Below are 24361 nucleotides of genomic sequence, written 5' to 3'. Positions count from 1 at the left end.
TGTGTGTTTGTGGCTGTGTTGACAATATATTTCACTTATTCTTTCTGGTTTCTCCATTACTTTCACTGTGAAAAACTGCACTATGTAACTTTCACTGTCAGTGTTTACAAACTGCGAAAAATTAGCGGAAATTGGAACAGCTGAATGTGTTCTGGGCGGAAGCTTTGAATCGTTATGAGGTGAATCTCTATTGTGTGTGTGTCTTTGTGTAGCTGAAGGTTTGAGGGTTTTGTTTAATTATTTAGTTTCGTGTGTGTCGGTGTGTATAAAGGTTGATTTTGTTTGGTTGGTTTATATGGGGGAGGAAACCAAACAGCAAGGTCATCAGTTCCATCGGAGGGAGACTAGGGAAGGATGGGGAAGGAAGTCGGCCGTCCCTTTTCAAAGGAACCATCCCGGCATTCACCTTAAGCCATTTAGGGAAATCACGGAAAACCTAAATCGGGATGGCCAGGCTCGGGTTTAAACCGTCATCCTTCCGAATGCGAGTCCAGTGTGCTAACCACTGCGCCAGCTCGATGGGTGGTTGATCTTATCTGTTAGTTCTTTGAGCGCAGAGAATCAGTGTACTATCCACTGCGCCACATCGCTCTGTGGTTGATCTTGTCTGATGGTTCTTTGAGGGCAGAGAACCGAACGAGGTAATGGTCAACTCGGAAGTGTATTGTGCTCCCCTCAGGAAACTGAAGAAACGATTTCAGCCTCTTCACCGATACAAAAAATGCAAACGAACTTCTTCTTTTCCATGGCAACGCGAGGCATCACTGACGTCTGGGCACCCGGTAGGAGCTCACAAAACTTCTTTGGACTGTTCTTCGTCATCCAGCTCGGATCTCGCACCTTCTGTCTTTCACCTGTTTGGTCCAATGAAGGACGCACTCCGCGGGAAGCAGTACGTGGATGGTAGGAAGACTATCGATGTAGTAAGACCTTAGCTCCAGAGTAGTCCAGCAGAGTGGTAACATGCGGACATAGAGGCACTCCCAGTAAGGTGACGTAAGGCCGTCTCATTGAACGGAGATTATGTTGAAAAATAGTGTTTTGCGGCCAAGAGAGTAGAGGACAACATGACTTATTAGAATCGTAAGTAAAACCAACCGGCTTTCGGAAAAAAATGTGGTTCATTACTTACTGAACTCCGCTCGTACTTGTAGAAGCTTTTGAAATGTGGTAGTATAAAAGAACATAGAGCAGACTGCGTAATAAATAAAGAGGTACTGGATCTAATTGGGAAGAAAAGAAATTTATGACACAACTTGACTATAAGAAAGGACTACATTGATAGGGCACATTCTGAGTCATCAAGAAATTGTCAGTCTGCTATTGGATGGAAGTGTGGGTATTAAAAACTGTAGAGGGAGGCGAAGGGATGAGACAGTAAACAAGCTCAAATGAATGTGGGTTGCAGTAGTTATTCGGAGAAGAAGATGCGCGCACAGTGCAGATTGGCGTGGAGAGCTGCATCAAACCAGTCTTCGGACTGCAAATCAAAACAACATACACAACCTAAAAATCACAATTCAGGAATCTATGAGAAGTCAGACTTCAGAAGTAAGCTAAGGGACAACATTTTCTGGAATTAAAGCAGAATACAAATTTTGTAACCAAAAGTTTGAACACTTGAAGATAGGCTGTAATCCTGAGACATTTGTGTACTTAAGGCGGCACATGTCATCATTGTGAGCAGGGCTAGGTTATATGACTTCCGTTACTTCCATTCTTTCCTAATTTCACGTTATAAATTATATGAATGTTTCTTATTTGATATGCAATGAGGTGACAGAAGCTATGGAATCGCAATATGTACTTACACAGATGGCGGTGATATTGCGTACGCAGGGTATAAAAGGGCAGTGCATTGGGGGAGCTGTCATTTGTACGTACGTGATTCATCTGAAAAGGTTTTTGAGGTGAGTAAGGCCGCACGTTGAGGATTAACACTCTCTGAAAGCGGAATGGTAGTTGGAGCTAGTCACATGGGACTTCCATTTGGGAAATCGATGGGGAATTCAATATTTCGAGATCCACTGCGTCAAGAGTGTGCCGAGAATACCAAATTTCATGCATTACCTCTCCCACGGACAACACAGTGGCCGACGGCGTTCACTTAACGACCGAGAGCAGCGGCGTTTGCATACAGTTGTTAGCGCTAGCAGGAAAACAACACTGTGTGATATATCCGAAGAAATCAAAGTGAGACTTGCGAGAACGCACCCGTTAAGACAGTGCCGCCAAATTTGGCGTTAATGGTCTATGGCAGCAGTTCAAAAATGGCTCTGAGCACTATGGGACTTAACTTCTGAGGTCATCAGTCCCCTAGAACTTAGAACTACTTAAACCTAACTAACCTAAGGACATCACACACATCCATGCCCGAGGCAGGATTCGAACCTGCGACCACAGCGGTCGCGCGGTTGCAGACTGTAGCGCCTAGAACCGCTCGGCCACTCCGGCCGGCATGGCAGCAGTGATCGATGCGAGTGCCTTGCTAATTGCACGAGATCGCCTGCAGAGCCTTTCCTGGGCTTATGACCATGCCGCTTGTACTCTAGACGACTGGAAGACGATGGGCTAGTTGGATGAGTTCCTACTTCTGTTGTAAGAGCCGATGGTATGGTTCGAGTGTGGCGAAGACACCATGAAACCATGGACCCAAATTGTCAACAAGGTACTGTGTGCATGCTGATGGTGGCTCCATATGTTGTGGGTCATATTTACATGTGAATGGACTGGGTCCCCTGGTACAAAGGAACCGGTCTTTGCAAGGAAATGGCTATGCTCGGCTACTTGGAGACAATATGCAGCCACTCATGAACTTTAGGTTCCCAGTCAAGGATGGATTTTTTTATGGATGACATTGCGCCATGTCACCGGGCCACAACTGTTCGCGATTTGTATGAAGAACATTCTGGACAAGTCGATCGAGCGATTTGGCCACCCAGATCACCGACATGAATCCTATCGAACATTTATGGGACATAATGGGAGAGAGGTCAGTTCGTGCACAAGTCCTGCACCGGTAACTCTTTCGTAATTATGGATGTCTGTAGAGAAAGCGTGGCTCAATATTTCTGCAGGAAGCTTCCAACGATTTATTGAGTCCATGCCTTGCCGAGCTGCTGCACTACGCGGATCGAAAGGAGGTCCTACACATTAGGAGGTATCCCATGACTTTTGTCACAGTGTAAATGCAGCTTACAGAAATATTCATGGACTTGTGAACCTCGCTATCTGCGACATATCTGTATATATAAAAAGGAACTAGAATTACAATAAAGTACAGGGGACAGAAGTGGATGGTTGTCAAATTTCAAAGATTCATCGTTCGATTCCTCGTCGTTCCTACGCCTTCTTCTATCACTTATTGCCTCTTTGACATCCGACGATCGTTCGTGTTGGGGAAAGTTTGACTAAAAGAAGTTAGGTTTCTATGCTACAACGTAGGTCCACCTATAATCGGTTGAGCAAATCAGTTCGTAAGTTGGAGAAAGGCAACACAGTACCACCTTCAGTTACACTATGGCTACTAAAGAACTCTGGCGGTTATTTGTTAAAGAACATCAGAAATGAGTCTAATAGCGTGTCACCAAACAATACTTTCCATTCAAAATATCTTCAAATTGCCTGTAGCGCTTCCGATTGTGAGCTTTCTCTCCATTGCTGGAGGTACTTTTGAGGAGTCTGACAATTCCAGTGCTCCAGCTGTTTCTTTTAAGCTGTAAAGTGTTATTCACAAAACAAACAGGTGCTACATTGACAGAACCCAACTAGTAAGTTTTTACAATATATATCGTTTTATTAAACGTGGATACAAATTTAAGTTACATTTTTTTTCTTAACATAGTTAGCATTACTTACAATAGGTACAATAAAAACATCTTATACAAAATATAAAACATGTGTTTGTAAATAACATCGAAACGATTTCTACGTAGTCCTTTTGAATATATAGAGAGGCGATGACACTGAATTAAGCCAACAGTGCCAAAAACAATCCACGCCCCCATACAAAATGCATAATGCAGCTCTTAGACTGCAATAAGACTTCTTCACTCTATGAAAACACGTGTTACAACGATTGCAGCGTTGGTTACTGTGTCCAGTGAGAGGGAGACATTCATCTACTTGGAGTTGCATGACTGCTGATCCTGATATGCGTCTTTAAGCAAGAAAGACGTTCAGGAAAAAATATGAATGGAGAATACCGTTGTGAACGTTGGCTGTTTAAGTCTCGTACGGCGTCTGAAATGGCCATATGAAGATGGGTTTTCTGCTGACAGTTTCTGCTCATTGCTGACAGAAAAAAGAACCACAGAAAGCTAAACAGCTGTCGTCAGTGAAATTTTTTCTGTAGTACGGATGTCCGTTATGTGTATTCTAATATTGAGAATTATACTGTGAATAAAAGATCACCTTAGGCACTGCATGTCAACGTTCCAGTTCCAATAAAACAAGTTCGCGTGCTCGCACTTGTAACATGTGAACTCTCACGGCCAGTATCTTCCGAAATATTTGAAAAAATGAAAATGATTGTTCCATAAAAACACGGGAAAACTGCCGGATATCAGTAACGTCCTGCCACGATATTTCGGCACTCACCTGAAGATGGCCAGAAGACTCTGCGCCGAAATATCGTGGCAGGACGTTACTGATATCCAGCAGTTCTCCCGTGTTTTTATGGAACAATCAGTACGCCGGGAAAGCTTTAAACATCACAATGAAAATGATATTTGAAAGACGGCAGTTACTTGTGTAGTGCTAGGATTTAACATTTTTATTCCCTATGCCATGTGACTATAGGTGTGTAACAGTTGTTATCAGAGCCTATCTTTATGATATCATCTGTGTTTGCTATTGTGTCTACATTCGTGCGATCTGAAACTCCTCGCTTGTAAGATGGTCAAACAAGCATGGTCAAAATCATAAAGTAGCAAAAAGTAGCACATTAGTAAAATGGATTTTAAGATGTTTCAATTTTTTTGGTAGATTGTTTCTGATGTATCGCTCTAATTATTTTTAAAATGTATGGGAATTTTATGAATATAGGATGAAGAGTAGCTGCGAATGTCTCGTCTCATATTGTGTATCTGGTAATGTTACAGTTGCTCATTGATGTTGGAGGTGGTAGTGTGAAGTTTAACGTACTTAACCGGAACCTCACAGGCTCACATTGGCACTAGTACCACAAATAAGGCGAACAATCTCTCAGGAACGCAAACGTTGTCCGCAGAAGTCCCGAAGTGTGAGTCGGGAGCCGCTCTCAACGGCCAGACTGTCCTCTGTCTCCGACAATTTCGCGAGGCGGGCGGCAGAGGGCATTGGAGGGGCGACGGTGAGGCACGCGGCCGATAGATGGCACGCGAGTGGTCACTGGTGCCGGACGACGACGGGCACGGCCTGAGCGAGGCGAAGCACGAGCGCGAACGCCATTCGCCACAACTGGCGCGCCGCCTCGGACCGCATCATGAGCACCCGCCACAGCAGCACGAACAGCGCCACCTGCGTCGCGCGATGGACCCAGTACATCCTGCACACACAGACACACACGTGTTACACTGTGAGCACAAACAAGGAAGATAAGCGTTGGAAACTTTTTCTGCTTCATTCACATTTATTAACAGAAGTAGACCCTCAGGAAGGGAGCATGCTGTCGAAAGTCCCGAAATCAGTCAAGCCTAAGTTTTATTGGAAGGGACAAGATAATTTCCGAAAAACGATAAAGCGAAAAATGACTGGAAATAAGCGGTTTTTAGAGAAATAACGCGAAATCTACGATTTTTACGAAATATCGCAATATGTTTGATTCTGCCATATAAAAATGTTATAAACCTCAGGGCCGCAGTTTACTAATACTCGTAACTGATAAGTTACTGAATGTTAAAACAGCGTATTGACTTCTAAGCTCCAGAAGGCTTAGGTTTGCGCACGGTTGTAAACGGATAGTTCATTTTCCGCCTAAAGTACTTTGATGTGGTGACAAAAATAGCACAATAGTATGCAAAACTAACGAGACATTTGGCAAAAAAGCACAGAATTTAGATAAAACAATACTGAATTTTACAGAAAACATGAATTGGAAAAAATACCGAATTTGTGCAAAAATGATAATCGAATTTGGCAAAAACTAACACAGAATTTGGATAAAAAGTAACGTCGAGTTTTCCAAATAAGTGACATCAAATTTGGCAAAAAGATAACATCGAATTTGGCGAAAAAATCCACCGAATATGGCAAACAATGGCACCACATACGGCAAAAAATAACGCCGAATTTGACTAAAAAGTACCTGTAAACTTGCTAAAAAATAAAATCGAATTTGCCTAGAAAGGAATGTCTAATTTGGCAAAAATAACATCCAACCAAGCAAAAATGTACATCGAACTTGGGAAAAAATAACAATAAATTTGGCAAAAAATAACATCATATTTGGCAAAAAGTAAGGCAAAAACGTAATACCGACTTTGGCAGAAAATAACACCGAATTTAATAGAAAATAACGCCAAATTTAGCAAAAACAACACCGTATTTGGGAAAAATTACACTGCATTTTGACATTACAGAGTTTATATTTGCATTTGTGCAGAGCCTCGTTATTCAAATTCTACGCCCGACAAAGGATTCTATCCTCGAGATACAACTATGCACGCATGGTACATATCCTCTCAGCCAACCCGTGTGTCACAGCACACAGAGCGATACTGTGTTAGAGAAAAAATGCATGCTAGTACGGTTTCCAAACTAGCTGAAGTTCTCTCTTTTGCGCATTACGTTTCAGCGACAGAGTCAGCCGTCTCTTTATTTGTAAGTGACCTCACGTATGCTACCAGTCTGGGTGGAGCCCCATACAAAAACCGTATTTAAAACCATAGCTGGTGGCACCCAATGAAGACAACTAGAAGGGTCTTAGAAATACTGTGCACAAAAAGGGAATAATCAGCTTGGTTGGAAATCACTATTAAATGCGATTGCAGGCTCTCTCGGCGTATTTCAGCTACGAAATCTTCACGGGTTGTCAGCCGAGTGGCGTCGTCTTCTAGTCGCAACGTTTCAATGGATTGTGTACCCGTCATCTTCAGGCGAAGATCCATTGAAACGTTGCGACTAGACGACAATGCATGCTAGTTCTCTGCGTTGCACTGGAATGCGTTTACAGCTGCGCTGCACTGAAATTTAGTTTTCAACACAGGAATAGTATTACCTTGAAAAATCAGAAGACCTTCAACGACAGACAAGTACAAGAAAGATCGACTTTGAAAAAAGAAGGGAGACATATAAGCTGGTAATGAACGCAATACACGACATCATTATAGGGTGTCCGAAATAAGATGAACTGCCCGAATATTTAACAAAAAAATTCGTGATGTTGAAGAAAGCTCCTGGACAGGTCACTGCACGCAAAGGGAAAATGTTTAACTTCTGTTCTTTGGGGCCGGCAGTGCAAAATATGTCTTTTAATGACATGATTATTATGAATAATAATCAGCTACACTACTATGTAAATTGTTTATATTTTATATCATTCACGATGAGCCTATTTCGGCATATTGCCATCGTCACGTGCTCTTACATGTAACATCGTTGCTGTCATATCCTGTCTTTTTAGAGTTATTACTTTCTCCTAAGTGTAAAATCTGGTTGGGATGTCAAAGACTCTAATACTACTTACTGACGCATGACACCTGTTTTAATTAGAACCCAAGTCCTCTCTATGAACAAGCATTGTGACACTTAAATGTTTTACAGAAACAGTTTGTGATACTCTAAACGTTACAATCTGATTTACCCCCGAGAAGTGTGGTAGGACCGTTACTGTTTATAGTGTCTGTAAATGATGATCTAGAAAATGTCTGGAGCTATGTAAGGCTATTCGCAGATGATGAGGTTGTCGATAAGAAAATAGCAACGCCAGAAGACAATATTTGCAGCGTGACCTGTAGAGGATTGAAGAATGGCGCAGGCTCTGACAGTTCACACTGAACGTAAATAAATGTGACATTTTGCACAGACATAGGAGAAGAAGTCCACTATTGTACAATTACATCTTTGATGAGAAACTGCCGGAAACCGTAAAATATCTAGGAGTAACTATTCAGAGCGTCCTTATGTGTAATGATGGCACACAAAAGAAATAGAAGAAAAAGCAGATGTCAGACTGAGATACATAGGAAGAATCTTAAAGAAATGAAAGTCATCCACTAAAGAAGTGGCTTACAAGGCGCCTGTTCTACAGATTCTTTATTATTGTTTATAAACCCGGGACACTTACCAGGTAGGACTGATAGAAAAGGTTGAGAGGGTCCAACGAGGAACGACGCGTTTTCGTCTCGGAACCGTTTAGGAGACGCGACTGCGTTACAGAGATGCCCAACAACATTCAACGGCAGACGCTAGAAGAAAGGCGTTGTGCATCGCAGGGAGGTTTCCTACTGAAATTTGGAGAGAATATTTCCGGACAAGAGTCGGACAACATATTACTTCCTCTCACATACGTCTCGCGAAATGACCACAAGGAGAAAATTCGAGAAATTGGAGTTAATGCAGACGCTTACCGACAATCATTCTTTTCTAGCGTCACTCGCAAGTAGAAAAGGGAAGACGGATCAGATAATGGTACCAGAAATACCCTCCGCCACACATCGTCAAGTGGCTAGCGAAGTACTGATCTAGATGTTTTCAGCTCTATCGATATCACGTAGTACGTACCAACTGCATACCGAACGAAAGATTTAAAGTTACTGTAGAATTTTCCCATCGGCTGTCTATTGCAGTTACAGAAGCTCTTTGTAATGTTACGGGAATTCTGATTAGCCTCGAAGTAGACGCTCCCCCTGACGCAAACACGTGACCTGAAGGACGCGCTGCGCACGAGTCAGGGGCGCCGCCTCCCAGTGCTTGCCTTGCGCAAGCTGCCACATTCGCAGAATAGCCTGACTGGGGCGCCGCTGCAGCTATTGTCGAGTCAGTTCTCGCTTACGGCGCGACACTCGAGACGGCCATGTGTGAGATCCGTCTGGACGGGCGGTTGTGAAAGTGTTTACCAACAGCGCGCCGCGCAAGGTGACTGGTGCGCAAGCAGAGCAGATCGACAGTGTTCGAGACATCACTCAGCGCGCAGTCGATCGGAGATTCAGTATCTCAGTCGATGTTATCGGATAACAGTAGTTGAGTCGTGCTAGACTATATATCGTCAAAATACCGAGAGGTTTAGAACACAAGATGTCCATTTGTTAGTCTATGTAATTTACACTATCTTGTGAAAAACATCCCGATATCCGTATTTAAACGCGGAACTGACCAGCAGATGTCATGAGAAGCGGATCCGCCAGTATAAAAGGAGGCGGAGATACTGAGTCGTCAGCGGGGAAGCAGCCATAGCAGAATGCAAAGATCAGGAAAGCTCAGCGACTTCGAAAGTGGACTAGTCACTGAATGTCACCTAAGTAACAAATACGTCAGGGACCCTTCACAACCCTTCTAAAGGGGTCTGTTGATGATGTGACTATTGAGCCGTGCGTGGCTCGTGTTCCCACCATAATGTATTTTACACCCTGGTTTTAACCTACTTCCACCTCACTACGTTAATTTAAATTACTACTGACACTGAGTTGCTGCTTTGCCAGACAGTGACTGGCGCTATCAGCGCGTATCGATATATCCCCTCTCGTAGTATCTTTGCTCGACTGCTGTTACTTCCCGGTCGTTGTCTGTCGTAAGCGAGTTCGGGTCTGCCAGTCAGTTGGAACGCGTCTGGAGCGCAGTCCGGACCTGCCAATCGGGAAGTTGTAATGTGGCACTAGTGTAGTCTGGTTGGAGCAGTGAGGTCTGTGTCGACATGGCTCACACGACCATTGCCCCCACGCATCACTAGAGCCAGGCCACGGTCTTGGTGGATCGTCGGTCGGTCGTCCTATCGACGCGTTTTGGCTCGCCGATCGTTCATGAGTCGGCTGTGTGTGTGTGCATCGACTCCCGACTTGTCTTCGTGCGTGCTTGGTTACTATTGGGTATCGTTCAGGTCTTCGGGCAAGTGTTTGTCAGATTGTGTGTGTAGTTGCCGTTATTTCCTTTGGCAAGTTATTTTAAAATTTGTCGGCGTACTGCCTCTGAGAGGTCGGGCGACGGGTAACTGGTTCTCCGAGCGCTTCTGGGCCCCTTCAATCACCATCTTGTGGAACTTGGGTCGATCCCTTCCTGGTGCAGGGATGTCTCTTAGCCAGTGAGCGTGTTTCCTCTGCATGGTTGGGTCCGAGCCAGTATTTTACCGCCGTCGTGTGTCTGGAAGTGAGTGGGAGACGCACCAGCAGTGCAGTCGCCACGGAGCAGCAGTCGCTGACGGACCAGCGGGTCGTCGGTCGGTTGCTGCGGACCAGGCAAGTTATCTCCGCGCAGTGCAATCGGCTGGGTCCGTTGGCGGTCCCTGCGCAGTGTCGGAGCGTGTGTGGAGCTGTCCGATCGCTACGAGCTTCGTGATTCATCGACCCAGGACAACAAAGTTGAGTAGTGGTTTCAACTACCCAAGCCACGTGCATTCATGTTGTGTGGTTCGTTTCGGTGGTTCGCTGTTGGGGAGGTTTTCCTGTGAGCAACACCGAGTGCTTCTATTGGTGAAATTTAGCCGCCATGCGGTGGAATTAACTATACTGGTTGACTACAATTCAAGTGTACCAGCAGAATTTTCTGCATTGTGGCCGTTAGTGTTCTGGTTACCTGCCCTGGCCACTAACGTAATTTCAGGCAGCGTCCATTCCTCACCTGTTGTCGCTGCCCGACATGGTGTGTAGTTTTCACAGATAATACATATTTTATTGTGGATAATCACGTTCCTAACCTTTTGTGTTTGAGTTCTCAGGTACTGATTGGTGTCGGTCGGTCCGTAGTTAACCCCTGGTTGGGTTCCGACGGATTAAGTGTAGTTGGGCTCATCACCTGTCTCACCCAAGTGAACGAGGGCAGACCGACCTCCCTGGAGGCTTCTGAGTACCGTTTCCTTTACTGTTTTCTCACCGGTGTTTAATTGTCTGTTTATAACCTATCACAGCCGCTTGGAACCTTATTCTTAAAATTACCATTTAAGCAAAACTTTGCGGCCTTCTGCCTTTGAAAGGTTATGCTAATTTATTTTAAAATCATCAAAATTTTATTGTGGGCCTTCGGCCTTTGTATTGCGTCTTGTTTATGTTTGTCTATCCACTTTTGTCTTGAGGCTTTCAGCCTAGCTGTAATAAAAACATGTTTTAATTGTGTGGTTGTTGTTGTGGTCATCAGTCCTGAGACTGGTTTGATGCAGCTCTCCTTGCTACTCTATCCTGTGCAAGCTGCTTCATCTCCTAGTATGTACTGCAGCCTACATCCTTCTGAATCTGCTTAGTGTATTCATCTCTAGGTCTCCCTCTAAGATTTTTACCCTCCACGCTGCCCTACAATACTAAATTGGTAATCCCTTGATGCCTCAGAACATGTCCTACCAACCGTTCCCTTCTTCTAGTCAAGTTGTACCACAAACTTCTCTTCTCACCAATTCTATTCAATACCTCTTCATTAGTTATGTGATCCACCCATCTAATCTTAAGCATTCTTCTGTAGCACCACATTTCGAAAGCTTCTATTGTCTTCTTGTCCAAACTATTTACCGTCCATGTTTCTCTTCCATACATGGCTGCACTCCATACAAATACTTTCAGAAACGACTTCCTGACAAATCTATGCTCGATGTTAACAAATTTCTCTTCTTCAGAAACGCTTTCCTTGCTATTGCCAGTCTACATTTTATATCCTCTCTACTCTACTGCTCCCCAAATAGCAAAACTCCGTTACTACTTTAAGTGTCTCATTTCCTAATCTAATTCCCTCAGCATCACCAGATTTAATTCGACTACATTCCATTATCCTCGTTTTACTTTTGTTGATGTTCATCTTATATCCTCCTTTCAAGACACTGTCCATTCCGTTCAGCTACTCTTCCAAGTATTTTAATTATATTATTTGCTATTTTAACTGCATTTTTTATCTTGTTGATTTTTAAAATTTCTTGTTTGAAGGCCTTCAGCCGTGAAAGAATTGCATTTTGGAAACTCGTAGTTGTAAAAGTTCGGCTATGTGCCGCTTTGGTTGTAAATGTGTTATTAAATTGCAATAAATCAAAATTTTAAGGTGAAACTGACCCAAACCTTATTTGGCCCTTTCCACAATCCTAATCACCTGTTCTGCCCTGCGGGTTTAGCGGGCGTTTCAGCTATGAAGGGGGAACACAAAGGAACAACCTCAGCTAAACTAAGATCAGCCAGATCTCTTGTGCAGATGGACAGGGAGCTTCGATCATTGAGGAAGGTGGCTATAAAAAAAATTGCACGAAACAGGCGGAAGGGATCGCTTGTGAGTTCTACTAGATGTCCAGTTAGCACAACGATCGTGGGTAGGGAGCAGAAAGAATGAAGAACAGTGATGGAGCAGCTAATCATAAGCCACACATTTCTTTTGTCAGTTCTTAATCGACGCTTGAGGAGGCGTGAAGAGTGGTGGATACGGAAAAACCTCCTATGTGCCAGACAGGAACGTATAAAATACGATGACGCTGACGCGCGTGCTGCGTAGGAAAGTATAACTATTCGATAACACGATTCATTCGAGCCGACTGACGAAAGAAACGAACGAACAGCGTACGGACTGAGTGGCGAGGGCGGCGCAGGTGGCAGTGCGTGAGGCCCCTCAAGGGGGGTGGGTGAGAGGGGGAGGCGCGTGCCCCGCGCGCATCCATATGTTTCCGCCACTCGAGTGACGCCAATGGACAGTGGATGACCGGAAACGAGTGACGAATAACGTTATCCCCTGTGGCTATCAGATGGAACATTTTGGGTTTGGCTAATACGTAAATGTTACCTGACATAATGTGTGCCGGCTGGTGTGGCCGAGCGGTTCTAGGCGCTTCAGTCTGGAACTGCGCGACCGCTACGGTCGCAGTTTCGAATCCTGCCTCGGGCATGGATGTGTGTGATGTCCTTAGGTTAGTTAGGTTTAAGTAGTTCTAAGTTCTAGGGGACTGATGACCACAGCAGTTGAGTCCCATAGTGCTCAGAGCCATTTGAACCATTTTTGAACCTCCGATGTCAAGTCCCATAGTGCTCAGAGCCATTTGAACATAATGTATGATGTCAACGGTCAAGTACGGAGGAGGTGGTTTTCATGGTTACGCTGTAGTCCCTTCATTGTGCTTAGGAAAGCGCTAAATGTGGAGGACATGAACACATTTGGAAGCATAGTGCACTGCGTACAGTAGAGAAACAGTTCGGGAACGATGATTGAAATGTGTGTGAAATCTTATGGGACTTCACTGCTAAGGTCATCAGTCCCTAATCTTACACACTACTTAACCTAAATTATCCTAAGGACAAACACACACACCCATGCGCGAGGGAGGACTCGAACTTCCGCCGGGACCAGCCGCACAGTCCATGACTGCAGCGCCTGAGACCGCTCGGCTAATCCCTCGCGGCAACGATGATTGATTGTGCCAGAATAGCAGTGCACTCCGTCATCTACATCTACAAGATTACTCTGCGATTCACAATTAAGTGCCTGGCAGAGGGTTCATCGGACCACCTTTAAGCTATTTCTCTACCGTTCCAGTCTCGAAAGGCGCGCGGAAAAAACGAGAGCATAAATCTTACCGTGCGAGCTCTGATTACTCTTATTTTATCATGATGATCATTTCTCCCTATGCAGGTGGGCACCAAAAGAATATTTTCGCAATCGGACGTGAAAGTCTATGATCGAAATTTCACGAGAAGGTCATGTCGCAACGAAAAAAGCTTTTGTTTTAATGATTGCCCCCCCCCCCTCCCCCCAATTCACGTATCATGTCCGTGGCTCTCTCTCCCCTATTCCGCGATAAGACCAAAAGAGCTACCTTCCTTTGAACATTTTAATGTCCTCCGTCAGTGCCATCCGATGCGGATCCCACACCGCACGTGAGTACTCCAGAAGAGGGCGAACAGGCGTAGTGTAAGCAGTCTGTTTAGTGGACCCGTTACATTCTCTAAGAGTTCTGCCAATAAATCGCAGTCTTTGGTTTGTTTTCTCCACAATATTATCTATGTGATAGTTCCAATTTAAAGTATTCGTAACTGTAATCCCTAAGTATTTTAACTGATTCTACAGTGTTTAGATTTGTTGATTTATCGTGTAACCACAAATTTTTTTAAGTACTGATGTGAATGACTTCACACTTTTCATTATTTAGAGTCGATTGCCACTTTTGGCACAATGCAGATATCTTGTCCAAAACATTTTGCGATTCAATTGATCATCTGATGACTTTGCAAAACGGTAAATGACAGCATCATCTACAAACATCCATCAGATTGCCTCCTATGTCATTTATGTAGATTAGGAGCAGCTGGGGCCTATAGCACTTCCTTGGGGAGCACCAGATATTACTTCTGTTTTACTCGATGACTTTCTGTTAGTTTCTACGAACTGTGACCTTTCTAGTAAGAACTCACGAATCAACTTGCGCAACTGAGGCAATACCCTATACGCACGGATTTTGATTACAAGAAGCTTTTGAGGAAAGGTGTCAAAAGCCTTCTGGAAATCTAAAATTAATTTGACATCCCTTGTCGATAGCATTCATTCTTCGTTAGAATAAAGAACTAGTTATGTTTCTCAAGAACGATATTTTCTGAATCCGTGCTGACTATTTGTCAATAAATCGTTTTTTTTCGAGGTAATACATAATGGTCGAACACAGCATATCGACATTTCTGATGTCGGTCCGTAATTCAGCAGATTACCCGTATTTCCTTTCTTGGGTTTTGGTGTGACATGTGCAATTTTCCAGTCTTTAGGTAAGAATCATTCGACGAGCGAGCTGTTTTATGTGATTGTTAAGAGTGGAGCTATTGTGTCAGCATACTGTGAAAGGAACCTGACTAGTACGCAGTCTGGACCTGAGGCTTTACCTTTATTAAGGGGTTTAAGCTGCTTCGCTACATTGTGGGTAGCTCCTTGAAAGTTACTAATGTTGGCAGCTGTTCTTGATTTAACAGCATCTGTGAGGCAATGGTTTGTGCGCAATAATGTTCCTGAAGTGCACATGCCTACTCTGAGTCTCGACCTGATCCCAGTGGACAAAGGATGAGTTAGAACGTCGACTTCACTCCAGACCCCAGCGTCCAAAATTAATACCTTCTCTGATTTCGGCTCTTGAAGAAGGATGGGCTACAACTTCTCCACAGACATTGAGACACAGCATTGAAAGTGTCAATAACAGAGTTCACGCCTTCATAATGGCGAAGGATGGACGCTCCCAATTTTAATGTCCACTAGTAGGTGTCCCGATACTTTTGATCAGGTGGTGTATTATTTACTTTTGCCGTACAAATGAAAACAGTCAATCTAAAACAGGAATGAATATTAGGGTCTAACATCCCATCTACGACGCTTTCATTATAGACAGAGACATGTTCGGGATGGGGAAGGATGGGGAAGGAAAACAACCGTGACCTTTCCAAACGGATCATTCCGGAATTGCCTTAATTTATTTAGGGAATCCTCGGAAAACGTAAAACGTAAATATGGATGACCGGGCGGAAATTTGATCCACCTTCCACCAGTATTTTCGTCCATTGTCTCACAGCTGCTCCACCTCGCTTACTAAAACAGTCATTGCGTTAATTACTCCTGTGGCCTGACACAGATCGACTGGAATTATACTGCGTGGAATGGTAGAAAGTGGTTTCGATAATACGGAGGATACCAAAGGACATAGGTAACGCCACGGCTCTTCGTTCATGGGACGTTTATGTGGACAAAATGGGTAATTTACTTAAGGACTCGACTTACCGAACGTTGCAGAACAATCCCACTGAAGGAATAAACCGGAAGACACTTTCGCTTTTGAGAAAGAGATCGTTTTCGGTAAACGTGCCTCAGAAAATTTCGTCCTAATGCTGCCGTTCCACCGAGATTATACAGTGTGCCAAACATCCACAATTAAGGGGTACTGCTACGATCCATAGACAGTAATTTGGGTGCGCCCACGTGCAATTTGGCGAAATATCTAGTATCCCACCCACCGCGAACTATCAGAACCATATTTCAAAGCTTTTTATCCAGCGCTTGAAGTCTTTACGTCTTGGTCCCTTGGATTTGCTTATGAAATTTGATGCACTGTCTTTTTTTTAACCGGGTTCTTCTTGAATAGTTCTTGATCCTAGTTCGTGTAAAACTGCATATGGAAATGACGAGCTTTGACATAATGTGCTGACGTCGGCATGTTTTTAGGGTTCTGTACCTCACTTTGTTGTTCATCTGTCTACCCGCCTGCTAAGACCTCTTTTTCTCAAGAACGGATAGAGGTATCAAACTGAAATTTATATAAAATGCTAAGATATTCGCTCTCTTTGCGCGCGAAAAAATTTAAGCTTCCAATTCAATGCGATCAAAAGGTATGGTCATTTATGTGGCATATCTGGCACTCATCAGAACCTCTAGCTGGACTACCTACACACATAATTAAATTTTTACGGAACCCTCAGAGCGAGTGACCTACTTGGACTTGTCCAGTTTTTTATTTAATAATGATTAGTATTCTGCGAACAAAATGAGTGGCTATGGGCAGTACACTATCCACGAAGGTTGCCAACTTATTTATGCAGGGCTCTGAGGATGGCTTCTTTTAAAACCTACCTATTTGGGGGGGGGGGGGGGGGGAGAGGGGGACGTCAACGATACAGTCGTGGTGTGCCCAGGTGGACTAGACGCTGTCAACCATTTCTTTTTAGCTGCCTTCAGCCCAGCATCACGGTTATAATGGAAGTGGAATGGGATGAAAAACTTCCTTTTCTGGACGTACTGGTCTGCAGGAAGGGTGATGGGACTCTGGGACACTGTGCTTGTAGAAAACCAACGCATATGGACCGATACAAAAATGCGATGAGTTGTCGTACACCGTATCAACACGCAGTAGTCCTGAGGGCAATAGTAAGGAGTCCTCGGGCCATGGAAACGTTGACACAAGAACCAGAACGCCTTAAGCTTGTGTTCGAGCGCAATTTATCGATGACAGATCCATCATGCCTTAGAGTTTGTATCTTCAACAGAACCAGTAGAAGACATGTACAGGATTAAAAACCTGTTAACATTTGAAAAACTGATACTTCACAGAATAATGTAGTTAGAGAGGTAAAAATTGACACAAATGCCTGAAATGACATGGGGCTTTATTTAAACAAAAAATGCACTAAAGAGCAGCAGATGGCGCTTCATAAGATACAAAAGCAGTAGTTAGTGTAACAACTGAATTCTAGGAAAGACGATGTTCTTTATAACAAATGCTCAACATGTCGATCGTCCTTCCTCAACAATACCTGTAGACGAGGGGCAATGTACTGTACAGCACATCAGTAGGTACTGCGAGAAACTGATAACTGCCGTCGGGTGTTGTCTTTTAGCGCCTCTAATGAAGTCGGACAATCGCGGTAGACATCAGGCAAACCCACAACTAATAATCACACGGATTGAGGCCTGGGGACCTGTGAGGCCAAGCATGGCGGAAGTGGCGGCTCAGCCCGCGATCCTCACCTGTTGATTTTCAAATGGCTCTGAGCACTATGCGACTTAACTTCTGAGGTCATCAGTCGCCTAGAACCAACCTAAGGACGTCACACACATCCATGCCCGAGGCAGGATTCGAACCTGCGACCGTAGCGGTCGCTCGGCTCCAGACTGTAGGGCCTAGAACCGCACGGCCACTCCGGCCGGCTTGTTGATTTTCGCAAGAGATCTTTCACACATGTAGCATTATGGGGTGGAGCGCCATCCTCCACAAAAGTCGTACCTTCCAGCAGGTGTTTATCAACCGGCCTATGGACGATGCGATTCTGCTACACATAGGCGTACCTCGCACCCGTCACGCTGACAATTTGAAAAGCAGCACCCCGCATTTCCTCGTAGGAAACGTGTCAGATCACAACTGATGTGACATATTCAGAACATACCGTGACATTCTCGTCATATAGTGGGGTTTCCATGATAGTTCTAGGATTTTCGTTAGTCCAAATTCTGTAGTTGTGGATGTTGACAGACCTTCAGAGTGTGAAATGGACTTCGTTGGTCCACAAAAATTTAGACAACCACACGTCATCTTCCCACATTTTTTGATGGACCCACACCGCAAAGATCTTCGCGGCCACAAGAACTAAAGCTGACGGTTCATAATGACTCTGGATTTTTTGCGGACAGGATCGGAGTATACCCCTCAGTGCTCTCCAAACAGTAGTGCGTAGAATGCCGGTGCGACGTGCTTCTTCACGAGCACTTACTTCACCACGCGAAAATGAACCCGCTAACGCCTTCATTCCTTCCTGAACTGCCTGAGCAGCAGTGGCACTAGTGTCTGGTGGCCAGTAGGTTCTCATCACCTAAACAACCCGTGGCTTCGAACTTACAGATCAATTTCTTCACACAGACTTTATCACAGGACCTTTACCCGTTCGAATACCCTTCTTATGGCTACAGGATAATAAAGGTGCAGTAGCGGATTCTGCGTTCTCAAAGTGAAGCTTCACAGCTTGCCTTTTCTGGTGAAGTCAACATGCCGCAACTATTGGTGCTTCTGATTCCCTCTCTCACTATAGATCATTTTGTACACGGTTCTCATGCGACGTCAATGACGTGTTGTTGTCCAGCGCCATCTGTTACTGGTTTTTGCACTCGTTTTTGGTTTCAATAAAACCGCATGTCATTTCAAGCAAGTGCGTCAAGATTTACCTCTCTAACTACATTATTCTGTGAATTAGTGTATTTTCGGATGTTAAAGGACTTTTGGGTTTCCCTGTATATCTGTTGTTTTCCTGCCATATAACTGGAAGCGTATCTTCAACGATAGGAATGATTTTAAAATATACACACTTCAACGGATGTTTGGAATATCATAGAGCTTACCACAAGGACTTCTTACAGTACACCAGTTGAGGTTTGTGCAACACTTTACTAACAAAATAAACATAATTACTTCTGAAAACAAGAACGACTTTGGTTAGTTACAAGAAATCATTACGAAACAAAGCAGGCTCTCTCCTAAGTGTACATCTTGAAAAGAAAAACGGTGAAAATCTTTCTATCATGATTATGATTCGCAGTCTTTAGTAGTGAGTACGTCCTACCCGCAAACGGATGAGTTCTTCCACTCTGTGAGGCATGCTCTGGATGAGACCATCAAGTTTCTCTTGTGGTATGAGGTCCCACCCGTCAATGGCAGCTTCAGCGAGGTCTTAAAGATTGAAGCTTCCTGGGAGATCAAAACTCGAACTAGGGACATTTGTTTTTCGCGGGCAAGTGCTCTACCACTGAGCTACCCAAGCACCATTCACGACCCGTCCTCAAAATTTTACTTCCGCCGGTACTTCATCTCCTACCTTCCAAACTTGAGGACGGGTCGTGAGTCGTGCTTGGGTAGCTCAGTGGTAGGGCACTTGCCCGCGAAAGGCAAAGGTACCGAGTTCGAGTCTCGGCCCTGGCAGACAGTTTTGATCTGCCAGGAAGTTTCATATCAGCGCGCAGTCCGCTGCAGAGTGAAAATTTCGTTCCAGTCTTGAAGATTGTCAGGTCCATTCGGACTCTGTGCAATGGCCACATTGCACAGGTCCCACGCGTGCTCAATTGCATTCATGTCTGAGGACTGTGTTAATCAATGCATTCGGTTGATTGCATCTTTGAAGACACCGAGACACTGCAAGAGTACTGTGCGGTACTGCATTGTCGTGGACTAGGATGAAGTTGTCAGCGACGTCACGTCCGTAGAGCCTTTCAATCGTTTGTAGGACCTCTTGGAGATGTCAGGACCAGTCAAATTACCGTAGATGGGAATTAGAGGGGTCCGCCGTCCCATCATTATTGCCTCCCAGAACATTATACTTTCTCCTGCAAACGGACGGACTTCAAAATCGTATCGGCGTTCCTGGTTCCGTCTAGCGCTTCTCCACACCCTAACACGCCTAGCGTCCGGTCGCAAAGCAATCCTGGTCTCATTAGCAAACATGACATTATTCCATTCTGCAACGGTCCAATGTTGATGTGCAAGAGCACAGCTCCTTCGACTGCATCGGTTCCGTTGGTTCAGTTCAAAACTTCTCATTGGTCTTCTCGAATGATGACCACTGTGCTGCAATCCTCAACTCACTGTTTTTGGTCTGAGGAGACCGGGAGAAGTCATTTCCAATATTTCTGGCAGTTGATGTTGGGCGTCCGTGAGCCGACAGTTGGAGGAAACGATCCTTCGTTGGTGTTGTCGTACGAAAACGACCACTGCGAGGTCTATCGGTCACATTTACCTTGTCTCTGTACTTTCTCCACACCTTAGACACACCACTTTGAGTGACATACAACCCATCGGCAACATCTTGCCGTCTATGATCTGATGAAAATGAAGTCAGTATTCTGGCTCTATAGAAGTGCTGTATACCTCTACGTGACATGTTACTGCAGTGCTGAACACAAACTGAACGAGACTGTTGTTGATACTGGACTGCTCGCCGTGTTCCGCTGCGGCAGCAGTACGTTTACATGACTGGGAAACAGCCAAAAAGCATGGCAGTAGCAAACCCGTCCAATATTTGGGCTCAAACTGGATAATGCATGAAGTGCATGGATCAATGAGACCTCTGGTATCGTAGACCACTTATAACGATAATATTCCAAACTTTTGTCGAGGAACGAATATTAGATGTCTGTTCTGTCCAGCAGCCAAGATTAAAACTCTCCTTGGCTTTCTCTTGGATCTAGCACCAAAGAAGTCCGGCATTTACTGGATTCTTTGCCACTGTGTCAAAACATGGCCAGACGATTCGCATTGTTCACAAAAGATGTGTTCAAGATCACCACACCATAGTCACTAGAATCCAAAGACCCTTCGGTGGCAGAGCACTTACTAACCAAGTGACACAGACTGACGTATGGCGTGGTGCTAGATCAGTGGTCGTCAAACTTCTTTGCTCAAAAGCCAGCACTGACATTGTGAGGCGGGACTGTGGGCCTCGTATGTACCGATCTCCATATTAATTAAAAATGGTTCAAATGGCTCTGAGCACTATAGGACTTAACATCTGAGGTCATCAGTCCCCAAGAACTTAGAACTACTTAAACCTAACGAACCTAAGGACATCACACACATCCATGCCCGAGTAAGGATTCGGACCTGCGACCGTAGCAGCAGCGCGGTTCCGGACTGACATATTAATTAGTAAGCTATATAAATTAGTACATTATGAGCCCCCAACAGACTAGTTACAGTAAGGGAGCCGGAAGTTGGTCGTCTGCCCCCAATTCATCGATCGGAACACTTCGTGTCGGCTGTTTTGTTTCAAATTGCCGCATCCGTCAGCGTCTCGGAAGCCGTAACTCTGTAATTTCCTGAAACTTCCTGGCAAATTAAAACTGTGTGCCGGACCAAGACTCGAAATCGGGACCTTTACCTTTCGCGGGAAAGTGTCGTGAGTCGTGCTTGGGTAGGTCATATGGTAGAGCACTTGCCCGTGAAAGACAAAGGTCCCGAGTTCGAATCTCTATCCGGCACACAGTTTTAATCTGCCAGGAAGTTTCATATCAGCGCACACTCCGCTGCAGAGTGAAAATTTCGTTCTGGCTGTAATTGCCTGACGAAATGTTGTTTTCCCTGTGTGCGCAGATGATTAATTAATAACAGTAATTGTAACTATATTTAAATGTATTATGCAGCATCAGACATAATCAATTCTTTTTTGGAGATCACCGTCTCTATAATGTACATTAACGAATCCATGTTTCTTCTGTGTCAAAATGTATCTGAATGGTACGAAGATGTTTTTAAAAATATCAGGAATCCGATATGTCGATATTTAAAAAACATAATTATCGGATTCGATTTATCGTTAAAAGTATAGACATATTGATGTATCGACTGAAAAATTATTGACTTATCTGCCCATTAAAATATCCGCTGAACATTGTAAATATGCTGCCGGTTTTAGAAATGTATATTTAAGTATTGACTTATTTTTAGATATTCTGTACATCAACAAGCTAGCAGCCTGCCTCTTCCCACCCCCCAGGCCCCCTTAGAGCAACAATTGAAAGGAAAACCATGCACGTTCACGCTTGGGCAGAACCGCTTTGGTAACTGCATGGCCGGCCGAAGTGGCCGTGCGGTTAAAGGCGCTGCAGTCTGGAACCGCAAGACCGCTACGGTCGCAGGTTCGAATCCTGCCTCGGGCATGGATGTTTGTGATGTCCTTAGGTTAGTTAGGTTTAACTAGTTCTAAGTTCTAGGGGACTAATGACCTCAGCAGTTGAGTCCCATAGTGCTCAGAGCCATTTTTTGGTAACTGCATGTACGAGTAAGTGGCACAATAAAAGGTCCGATTGGTCGGTCGACGGTTTTGTCATATATCGGGTTTGTCCGGAATACTTCATGTCGTCTTCCCTGTTTTCTCATTTCTGCCATCGTCAACGAGCTAGCAGCTGTAGTGTCAAAATTGCGTGCTGAAGCTAAACGTTGCAGTTTCTGTTGGTAGCGCCGAGCGCAGATTACGTCAGCATTTTCCCCTCACACGTCACTGCCCACCGCAAAGACCAGTCTCGTCATTCAAAGTTTTGTTCATCAAATTCAGCAACTGTTGTTGAAGAACGCCGATGTGATGAAATAGCACACTAGTTGCGTTACAAATTGTTTTTTAACGCACAGGTGTGCTATTTCTTCACATTGGAAATACTGTTATTCCATTCATCCCCTGTTCCTGTCCAATTGGATTTCTTCTTTTGTGCCACATGTACTTGCTTCACACAGTCAAAGAGAAAGACTGAACGTGATGAAAGCTCCGTGCTACTACAGTTTCAAAAGAACAACTTTAAATATTTGCCGAAAATTGTGAAAAAATAATATACAATAAAAATTTCAGCATTCGATATTTGCCAATTTGATATTGATATATCGTGTGAAAAATGTCAGCGTCGAATATCAATATCTACTTAAAGAAATATCGATATATCAATACTTTATGAACAGCCCTAGTACGAAGCTCCCTTGACCGTGAGATGTCAGTACTGAAAGTCAAACAGTGAGACATTCCCCCTCTCACACCCTTTAACCCCGCAGCGGTCGCGTTTCTTACAACTCTGCCCCCGACATATGCGGCCAGCTTTGCTCAATTCATGACCGAATTCAGCAACGACAAGTAAAATTAATCATATCTTAAAATTTTGCTGCCCCTGTAACTATTTTTGTTTGTTCTCGACAGCAAAGCTACACTCTTGGTTCAAATGGCTCTGAGCACTATGGGACTTAACTTCTGAGGTCATCAGTCCCCTAGAACTTAGAACTACTTAAACCTAACTAACCTAAGGACATCACACACATCCATGTCCGAGGCAGGATTCGAACCTGCGACCGTAGTGGTCGCGCGGTTCCAGACTGTAGCGCCTAGAACCGCTCGGCCACTTCGGCCGGCGCTACACTCTTAAGAAGCTGTTAACACTGGTTGACGTTCTTGGACTCGGCTGTTAGTTGCTTGATGATTGTTTCTATAAAGTATGGCTGAGAACCGCGGGCCGCACGAATACTTGATTCGGGCCGCTCTTTCACTAGACAGTTGAAGTGTTGGGGTGCTGGGTATCCTGCCTGATATCGGCGTCGTCCAGGCACGGTATTTCGACAACGTGACTTGTTAGCTTCATCATACCCGACACCTCAAGATCTCAACAGTTTGCCGGAAAGTCTGAAGAATTACACTAAAATAGACAGCTGTTCCTGCGTCTCGCATTTGTCTCTGCGTGTTAACGGAAGCGATTGAAATTGGGCTAGCGGATAGTTTTACAAACAGCGACAAGGGCTATCCTATAAATAAAATGTGGTCTTGTTTTATCTGATTAAAAAAAAAACTGTTTTTGACTTTCCCGGCTTGGGCGCACACCCTATAGTGATTCATCGTTTCTGTCAGCTTTCACTACGGGAGCTACGTCACGTTATGGGCCACCAGTGACAATTTCTTTCGCAGGTTCTTTGATTCTCTGTTACAGATGAAACCGTTACCGTAGACGGCAGTTGTTGGTAATTTAAGGTAGGTTGACAACCTCTGCATAAAATTTCGGGGGTTTTAGAAAGATACAAGGGTTGGAAATTTAATAGTGGCAACTATTTATTCACAGCTCGTAGAAAATAGATACGTGTTTCAAAGTTTTACTGACCTTCAAAGTAGTCACCAGCATTGTGTATAACCCGTTGCCAGCGATGTGGACGTCGTAGGATACTCTTAGCAGTGCCAGTTGTGTTGACAGTTCGAGCGGCTCGGTCCATTGCCGGACGAATTTGTAGCAGTTCTGAAGCGAATAC

At 44.3% G+C, this 24361-nt stretch overlaps 1 protein-coding gene across 2 annotated transcripts in view; it reads right to left on the bottom strand.

Annotated features, from left to right (window-relative positions):
* Positions 1-3798: 3798 nt before the first annotated feature.
* LOC126419183 (putative fatty acyl-CoA reductase CG5065) overlaps positions 3799-24361 on the bottom strand; it is a 274492-nt gene continuing 253929 nt past the window's right edge. For both annotated transcript variants that reach the window (XM_050086314.1, XM_050086315.1), the window contains one exon: positions 3799-5527. In XM_050086314.1, coding sequence (XP_049942271.1) covers positions 5368-5527 — 160 coding nt within the window. In that variant the 3' untranslated portion in view covers positions 3799-5367. The remainder of the gene's footprint in view (positions 5528-24361) is intronic.

This window comes from Schistocerca serialis, chromosome 9 (genome assembly GCF_023864345.2).
Source record: "Schistocerca serialis cubense isolate TAMUIC-IGC-003099 chromosome 9, iqSchSeri2.2, whole genome shotgun sequence".
NCBI classification, from domain to species: Eukaryota; Metazoa; Arthropoda; class Insecta; order Orthoptera; family Acrididae; genus Schistocerca; species Schistocerca serialis.
Note: the sequence above shows the minus strand (reverse complement) of the source record. Positions and strands in the feature narration are given on the sequence as shown.